Source organism: Tupaia chinensis, unplaced genomic scaffold (genome assembly GCF_000334495.1).
Source record: "Tupaia chinensis unplaced genomic scaffold, TupChi_1.0 Scaffold000596_1, whole genome shotgun sequence".
Classification (NCBI taxonomy): Eukaryota; Metazoa; Chordata; class Mammalia; order Scandentia; family Tupaiidae; genus Tupaia; species Tupaia belangeri.
The window spans coordinates 451,236-460,688 of NW_006160112.1; the positions used below are offsets into that span (position 1 = coordinate 451,236).

At 55.8% G+C, this 9,453-nt stretch overlaps 1 protein-coding gene across 1 annotated transcript in view; it reads left to right on the forward strand.

Moving 5' to 3' along the window:
* Positions 1–1,655, forward strand: part of LOC102470220 (olfactory receptor 13C2-like) — a 2,171-nt gene extending 516 nt beyond the window's left edge. The window contains 2 exon segments of the mRNA XM_027775671.1: positions 1–435; positions 1,303–1,655. The exon segment at positions 1–435 is cut by the window's left edge and continues 66 nt beyond it. Of these exon segments, the coding sequence (XP_027631472.1) occupies positions 1–435; positions 1,303–1,655 (788 nt within the window).
* The last annotated feature ends 7,798 nt before the right edge of the window (positions 1,656–9,453 follow it).

The following is a 9,453-nucleotide window of genomic DNA, read 5'->3' on the forward strand; positions in this document are numbered from 1 at the left end:
CGGCGGGTACCCTCTTGCTGCCCTTCCTCCTCATCGCTCTCTCTTACCCACACATCCTCGTGGCAGTGGTGAGGATGCGCTCGGCCGAGGGCCGGAGAAAAGCCGTCTCCACCTGCAGCTCTCACCTGACTGTGGTGACCGTCTACTACGGCACAGGCATGTTCATGTACATGAGGCCCAAGTCCCTGTCCTCAGCGGAGGGCGATAAGGTGATCTCACTGTTCTACGCCGTCATCAACCCTGCGCTGAACCCTCTCATCTACAGTCTGAGGGACAAAGACATGAAGAGCCTCAAAGAGACTCTTAGAAACATGGGCCCTGACTCACAGGCAGAAGGCCAGGCCTTGAGACAACAGTACTTACGATTCGGTTTCCTAGTGCAGTCCTGGAGGCTCGCACTTAGTGAGCTGCGCGTACACACAGCCAGGTGTCCAAGTACGACACGCACGCTGGGTCACCCTCTGCTGCACCCCGTGACCTGCAAGGCCGTTCCTGCTCTTGGGCCACCTCCATGGCTATTTCTACATATCAGAGTTAAGTCCTAAGGTGAGCAAGTTTCCTGTAAAGGGGATGTAGGGTTTCCGACTCCCTAACTGTGGAAGCCTCTATCTCAGTTTCTTCCCTCTGGGACATTCAGGCCCCTCTCTAAGGGCTGAGGTGTTGGGGCGCCTTCCTCAGCTCCTGATTGTGGCATACGCACCCTTCGAAAATGCTGCTTCCCTAATGGCAGAGATTTCGTCTGCAGCTTCATACATACAGTCAAATTCAGCAATAACCAGCAATCGGATCTCAGAAGGAAAGCAGTTTGTGTGTTTGTTTTGTTTGTTACAGGGCGCATGCTCTCACCAGAGAGCGGGAGAAGAAAGGCGAGAACTCACTCCTGGGGGGACAGCCATGCCCATCCCCTCTTCCTCCAGTCTCCTCTCAGGGCCTTGGGCGCACACCCACAGTGGGAGTTTAAGCCGCTGGGTCTGGGACTTGCGTGCGCCACACAGTTGGCCATGCGGGATCCAGCCACCTTAACCTCTGCCCCTGCTGGCCCAGGAGGGACTGTTCCTGCGACTCACCTTCCGGTTGTTTTCCTCTCCGTCGAGCTCTGCTGTGATCTCCCAGTCGGCGTTTCCCTGACGTCGCACACTCCCTCAGGCCTGTGACGGGAAACCAGGTAACTGTTTTCAATCGTGCTTTTTGCTGGATTGACTATAGTTCTCTTATACTGTAAGGGCTAGTTGGGCTGGCGGCTTCTGTCCCTAAAGTCATCTGTAACCGCTGTAACAAGGCCCTAAATCGGCCTCCGCACAGGAACGCCAGCCCCTGCCTTAGACAATGGCCACAGAAGCCCGATACACACCCGGGTCCCAGCGACAGACCTTTGGAAGTGGGGCTGTCCACCCGGAGCGCAGTGTGACAGGTTAAACAATGTCAGCGCTGAGACTCCTACGAGGCAGAGCGTTCTGTTGACTAGCACAGCTTCCCTCGCGGCCAGTGTCTGTCCAGGTCCACAGGCTCGTGTCTCCACCAGACGAGCAGGTCGCACAAGTCATGTGAGAGGAACGGGGGCCCAGAGCGCATCTGGGAAAACCGTGAGGGCACGACAGCGCTGGGCTGGATCCACGCTGCGGATGGCGGGGCGGGCGGGAGTGGACGGCGTGTAACGCTGGGGGTTCCGAGCAGGCCGTCGCCGTGGGCTCGCTAGCTCGTGGCCGCTTCCCGTGAGCTCCCCTGAAAATGGCCCTTCTGCCTTCCGTGAACCCTCATTCCTTGGGGCAGGACCTCACACTTGGGCCTGTGCCATTGCATTTTTATTCCACTTCTAACCTCCTGTGTGCTTTTGACAGCCGAGAACTCTATTTTGAGTCTGTACATGGGACACTGACGCTCCCGAGGCCTCGCAGTGACCGGGGAGAACCTGCTTGCAGACTGCTCGCTGCGGCAGGCCTCATCTCTAGAGTTCTGGCTGGATTGTGGAGAAGGAGCGAGGCTCACCAGACAGACGTTTGTTTCTCAAAAGAGAAAACAAACCGAACTGAGTGGGAAGTGAGTTCTGAGACACGCCTGGGAGGGGCTTCATGGCCATGTCAGGAGAGGGCAGTTCATAGCACAGGGGCCGCCGGAGGGGCAGCAGGACAGGGAGGTCAGTGGTCATGGGTGGGCCGCGACGGCGAGCGAGGGGTGAGGCGGCACACCTGAACCCAGGTGACTGTGGGAGACGGGATCACAGAAGCCCGAGGGCAGACTGGCCACGTGGAGAGATGGCGAAGGTGTAGGCCGTGCAAGTGTGCAGGGTGGGACACAGACCAGGACTGGGGTGATCAGCCACGGGAGTGTGGGCCTGGGGGCGTGAGAGCTTTGGCTCCGGACCCCAGTCTGGGCAGTGCTGCCCTGGAGGTGAGAAGGCGGAAGAGGGTGAATGGGAAGCAGGCATGAGCTCAGGACGGCGGTCAGGCTTGCTCTGTGTGTTCAGGGTCCCTCGAAGCAGGAAGCCTGGAGACTCAGCGTCTAAGGAGGGCAGGGTGGTGGGTGCAGGGAGGGAAAGAAAGTGGGCGCCCTCCCAAAGGAGATCATGGCCCACTGGGGAGGGGACCTGTGAGCGGACACAGCCATGTTGGCATGGGACAGCATGCCGGAGGGCGGGAGTGCAAACGTGCTCGAGAGGAAGCCGGGGTGCCAGGGCGAGGACTTGGAGGGAGAGTGAGAACAGACGGAGTCCAGACGCCACCGGCCTCGAACATCATCACAGAAGTTTGCACCTGTGTGTGCCTTATTGCCACAGGGCACACGCGCTCACCAGAGATACGGAGGGGGAGCAACCCCCAGTGGTGTGTGGTCAGGTCACAAGCCCTGCTCCACTTCCCCAACCTTTCGGGCTTCGGGGCACACATGCACACGGGCCCAACATGTTTTCTAAGCCACTGGGGGTGGGATTTGAACGGCAGTCGGCCACGTGGGATCTGGTTCCCTTGACCACTAGCTACAGGGTGGTCCTGGCTGTGTTTTAAGCTGGGAATAGGACGGATAGCAACCTTCGGGTCCAGCCGCGTGTAAACCAGGTGAGGGTCAGGGCCAGGACAGCCATCAGAAAAGAGAGGCGAAGCTCTGTGGAAACCACGGCAATACCGGCAGCAGCCTGGGTGGCTGTCACGGACCACAGGCACCACACGCAGCACACGCAGCACACGCACCACACACAGCACACGCAGCACATGCAGCACATGCACCACACGCAGCACACGCAGCACACGCACCACACGCAGCACACGCAGCACACGCAGCACACGCACCACATGCAGCACACACACCACACGCAGCACTCACAGCACACGCACCACATGCACCACACGCAGCACACACACCACACGCAGCACTCGCAGCACACACACCACATGCAGCACATGCACCACACGGATCACACACACCACATGCACCACATGGGCCACACACACCACACGGACCCCACACAGTACACACAGCACACACACCACGTGGACCACACACAGTACACGCAGCACACGCAGCACACAGATCCCACACACGTGCTCCACACCATACTGCGTGCTGCGGAGATGGACTGTGCGGACTCCAGATGAGAAGGTAATGGGCCCCTCTCCTCGTTGCCTGGTGCCTTATTCTGGGAGCCGCTGTGGCCCACGGTCCTGGCTGGCCCAGGGTCTTGGGTCTCTCCAGGTCCTCCAACTCCTCCCGCCGTCCAGACGACAGGACTGCCTGACGGGCAGACCAGGCACGGGCATCTCCTCTGGAGACAAGTGAAGTTGGACAGTTCAACGGAGCGGAAGGAAGGGGACAAGGTGGCACTCGGACCCCGAGACTTGAGGGCTGTGTCCCACGTCCCCACACGTGCAGGTTTTGTCCACAGCTGGAGAGGTGGGGATGGCACACAGAGACAGCCTGGCCAGACCCCGCTGCTGTCTGCCTGGTGTGATGTGGCGTGTCTGCCTCGGGTGGCGTGTCCGCCTGAGCTGGACACGAGGTCAGGCCGCGTGGGGGCGGGTGGGCAGGCAGTGTGACTCGGCAGCTGCACGTCGGCAGGGAACCCGGCTGAGAGCAGAAGAGCCACAGCAGCCTCGTGTGCTGTGGAGCACTCACAGGGAGTTCGAAGCGGCTGGTCCATGGCAGCTTCTCTACCTCGAAAGGAACAAGTACCTACAGGGTCGAGAGAAGGGGCCTCTCGTCAGAGACACACCCAGAGCGCCAGTGGTTGTGAGAGAGCTGTTCTATTTTGTAAACAATGTGATGGAACAGGTGTTTAGTTTTGAATATTTTATCATTTCTGAAATCAGAATGGGTTGAAGTGACATTGTTGTAATTGTTATAGAAATATCTTTACCATTTTTTTAGTATCACTCTGACTTCCATGTTTTCACAAGACCGGTATATGGCAAAAATTGAGGTCAACAGGACCAGCAGATGGTGTAGTGGTTACATTGCTGGGCTTCTGCGTGGCCGACCATGGTTCGAGTCCCGGACCTGGTGGCTTCAAAATCACACTGGGCATGCATGTGTGCGTGCCCGAGACCCCAGGGGGAGAATGGAGGAGAAGGGACTGCGGTGTGGCCATCCCCCTGGGGGATGATTTCCCTTTTTCTGTCTCTCTGGCGAGTACACATGCCCTATAGCAAAAATATGCCCCCCCCCCAAAAAAAATTGAAGTCTCAAAGTCATTTTCTATTTATAAATGAACAATTCAATGTTAAATTGTTCCATTTTAATGACAGTGTTATTTTTTCTTAGAGATAAATAAAATAATGATACATCCCACAAATGATGCATCCTAGCTTTGACAGAACGGTGTCGGCTTCACCCCTACATGTTGCCTGTGCCATTTATGAAGACGGAGTCTTTTACAACGTGGAGTCTATAGCTGGCTCCATCTTGCCCTCAGTCAAGAATGCCATAAATATATCCAATCTTTGGCTACATCGCTCAGAAATATAAGGACTTCCATTTGTCTGTATTCACTCTTGCTTTCTGTATGTAATAAGCCTTTATAAAGGTGTTGTTTTACCCAGTTTGCGCCCTCACAGAGGCAGGCCGGTCGCCGTCCTCCGCCTGTAGGTGCACACCAGCCGTGGGCGTGTCTGACTCTCACTCCCGCCATCACGCCCACCCTAGTTGGCCTGGAGCCGGGGGCAGATGACCAGAGCAGCCCCAGGGAGCCAGAATCCCAGGGGAGCCCCCTTTCCAGCCATGTGTAACTCTCTCCCTCAGCCCCTGCTGTCCAGTCCCCGGCCGACTCCGTGTGGCCTCCCGGCAGCCTTCTCCCCACTGGAGCTGTGAGTGACGAGAGTCCTGTCCTTCATTCCTGAGTGGCATCTTGTTGCTCCCTACCTAAAGAACTGGGTCTTGGGTGTCAGGGCCTGTTTCCACAAGTATCCTGCCTTGCACCCACTCTCACTGTGGCCCTGCGTACCCTGCCATTCCTACCCTGGACCCAGGACTCAAACCACACTTGGCCATGTGGGAGTCCAGCACCGTAACCACTGTGACAAGGTTCTCCTTTTCAAAACCAGTCCCGAAAGTCTGGAAGCGGCACCTGTCCCTCACGTGAGGCCCCAGGGGGTACAAAGGCCCGCCCGTCTCAGGGAGCGACAGTGTAGCTGACCCCAGAGAAAAGGAGACACAAAAGCTCCGTGACAGAAAATTAAAATAATTGTCTTCGGAATTTCAGGAAGAGCAGAGGGGTGGAAGGAGTCCCCTCATGAAACCCTCCAGGTCACCGTCTTGCGGGGACATCAGTTTGGGGCCAATAGACAGTATAATGGTTACGTCGCTGGACTCCCACATGGCTGACTGCAGTTCGAGCTCCAGGCCTGGTAGGCTTGAAATTCACACTGTGCATGTGTGCGTGCCCCAGGTCCCAAGAGAGAACAGAGGAGAAGGGACCACAGCATGCCATCCCCCTGGGGTGATTTCTTGCTTTCTGTCTCTCTGTCTCTCTGGCGTGTGTGTGTGCCCAATAGCAAAAATCTATCTTAAAAGGGGGGGGGCAAGAAACTGGTTTGAATGCCCACCCGTGCACAGTCACCTCCACAAAAGCCACGGAGTCTGAGACCTGGCAAGGCAGGAGACACCTTGGACAGCAGAGACGGAGCCAGGAGGGAGACACGTTGGACAGCAGAGATAGGGTGAGGTGGGGGACACCTTGGACGGCAGAGACGGAGCCAGGAGGGAGACACCTTGGACGGCAGAGACGGGGGGAGATGGGAGACACCTTGGACGGCAGAGACAGGGCGAGGTGGAGGACACCTTGGACGGCAGAGACGGGGTGAGGCAGGGGACACCTTGGACGGCAGAGACGGGGCGAGGCAGGAGACACCTTGGACGACAGAGACAGGGCGAGGTGGGGGACAACTTGGACGGCAGAGACAGGGCGAGGTGGGGGACACCTTGGACGGCAGAGACAGGGCGAGACAGGAGACACCTTGGACGGCAGAGACGGGGCGAGACAGGAGACACCTTGGATGGCAGAGACGGAGCCAGGAGGGAGACACGTTGGACAGCAGAGATGGGGCGAGGTGGGGGACACCTTGGATGGCAGAGACGGGAAGCCCAGGGCTCAGCCACGTGTGAGGATCGCTTCTCAAAACTGTGATGCCCCTCATTATGGCTCCCCATGGAGAGGTCCGCGCACTCCCGTTCAGCCGTGGGAAAGTGGCCGGGAATGGATGCTTGGCTCCCACCATCCTAGCTCCCGCTCAGGCTTAGGGAGAACCCCAGACCCAAGGAGCTGAACTGGCTGAGGCCAAGAGGGATGGGCGAGCGCAGTGGCCAGGGATGGGGCTGCTCCCTGCTCGCACTGGAGATGCTGTCCAGGAGCTCCTCCCTGCACGGAGCTCCCACACAGCCGGGTGCACCTCACGGACCTCCCAGGGGCCTAGCCAGGCCTCACACCAAATGAGTCACGCCAAACTCACGTGTCACCTGGGCTCAGGGAACCTTCCAGCACAGGAATAAAATGAGACAGCCAGCTCGCTCAGACTTTCTAAATGAATCAGCCCACAGATAAACCCCGCCTGCAAGATCTAAACGACTTGTTAGTGCACAGACCGGGGAATAGCCGGGACGTCCACGTGGTCAGGGCCGACGCCAACGCTGACCGTAAACACACGCAGATGAACGGGATAGACGCCAGGGCTAGAACCAGCCGGTCTGATAGAATTCAGTGAGCTTCAACCAAAACAGGGAAGCAATTTAAAAATATTTCAGAGAAATTTAACAGAGAGATTAAAATAATAAGAAAATTAAGTTTTGGTGTAGAAATAGTACAATAAGTGAAATGGACAGTGGAATAGCAGCTTCCAAACAGAGGGGTGAAGGGTGAGAGGCAGACGCAAAGAAAGACTCGAAACCACATAGCAAGTGAGAGAAAGGGGTCTGGGAAGGGACAGAGAAAGCGGAAGGGACCGACAGGCAATCCACATCTTAGTGCTGATCAAGTGGTCCTGGCAATGAGAAGGTGGGGGCCAGCAGACGGTGGAGGCTAGGACCTGGACCCACATGGCCAACTGCACAGTTCGAGCCCTGGACCTGGTGGTCTGTAAGCATGCGTGCCCCAAATCTGGGAGAACGGAGGAGAGATTGCGGTAGGCCATCCTGTAGGGTGTAATTCCTCACTTTCCTTCCCTCCATCTCTCTCCAGAGAGTACACAGGCCCTATGGCAAAAAATCTAAAAAAACAAAGACAAAGTGTAGGAAGGGGAATAAATAGTAACAGAGACTTCCCAAACCTGCAGGGAGATACAGTTATCCAGATACAGGAAGGTCAATGTCACCAAGAAGATTCAATCCAAAATAAACGTCTATCACTACTGTGACCAAACTCTCAAGTCCAAAGACAGAGATAGTCATGAGAGCAGCAAGGGAGCAGAGCAAATGACCAGCAGGAGTTCCTATTACTGGACAGCAGACTTCTCAGGGACCTCGCAGCCCCGAGAGGGGACAGTGCTTCCCCCGGACAGCAGACTTCTCAGGGACCCAGACAGCAGACTTCTCAGGGACCTCACAGCCCGGAGAGCGGGACAGCTTCCCCTGGACAGCAGACTTCTCAGGGACCTCGCAGCCCCGAGAGGGGACAGTGCTTCCCCCGGACAGCAGACTTCTCAGGGATCCAGACAGCAGACTTCTCAGGGACCCGGACAGCAGATTTCTCAGGGACCCGGACAGCAGACTTCTCAGGGACCTCGCAGCCCGGAGAGCGGGGCAGCTTCCCCCCGGACAGCAGACTTCTCAGGGACCCAGACAGCAGACTTCTCAGGGACCCAGACAGCAGATTTCTCAGGGACCCGGACAGCAGAGCAGCCTTCTCAGGGACCTCGCAGCCCAGAGAGGCAGACGGCGCTTCCTCTCTCCTCTCCTACAGCCGCCAGAGCTTTCTTCTTAAACGAGTCTGTCTGGCATCTCCCACCGGCGCCCTCACGCAGTTGCACCCTGGACGGGCTCACTTCACTAGCACACTAGCCTCCAGGTTCATCCGTGTTTCTGCATGTGCCAGGCTTTCCCTTCAGGGCTGCGTGATAGTCCTCGGTCCAGGTGTGGCATGGCTGATTCATGGATTCACATGTTGGTGGGCGTGTTGGCTGCTTCCCGCTGCGGCTGGGGGACATGCTACAGTGAGGCCCTGGCCGCATCTCTTTTCCGGAAGTATCTGATGGGTAGCTGATGCATCACACGGTCGCTGATTTCTGGAGGAAACCTTACACCGTTTTCCAGCAGCCACACCATTTATGCCCCAATCGGAGTGCAAAAGGGTTCCAGTTTCTCCACGTGTTCACCAGTACCTGTTATTGAGGCAATATTTTATGTTTGCCTTTTCTACTCTATTATTTTATTTTTGCCATAGAGCATGTGCCCTTCTGGAGAAAGACAGAGAAAGAGGGGGGAGAACCACCGCCCGGGATGGATGGCCGTGTCGTAACCCCTTCTCCATTCTCCCCCCAGGATGGGTGTGCACGCACATGTGCCCACATGATTTTCAAGCCAGCAGTCAGGGACTGAACCCGGAAGTTGGCCATGTGGGATCAGGTGCCTTAGCCACCACACCACCTACTGGCCTGCGTCTTTTTCACTCTTAACTAATTTATATGCTTTTTATGGTAGAGAGGGTACATACATACTAGTAATATTCCAGATACTCAGTGTTAGGTAGGAGATAAATTCATAAATTCATTTATAGTTTTTAACATTTTAATATTATTTTTCTATTATCAACTGTGTCAAACAGCTGTCCTAAGTCAGTGCAATAACGCCATCTACTTCAAGTTTTTATAAGGTTAAAAAGTACCTGTACTGTTGTCAGGAGATTGCCCAGTACTCAGAATTTAATAACGAGCCATATACGATGGTGATCTTTTTTTTTTTTTTAATTTTTTTTTTCTACCTTAATTCACTATACACCATCACAACCCACCAATAAATTTTCCATCCAAAATACACTGT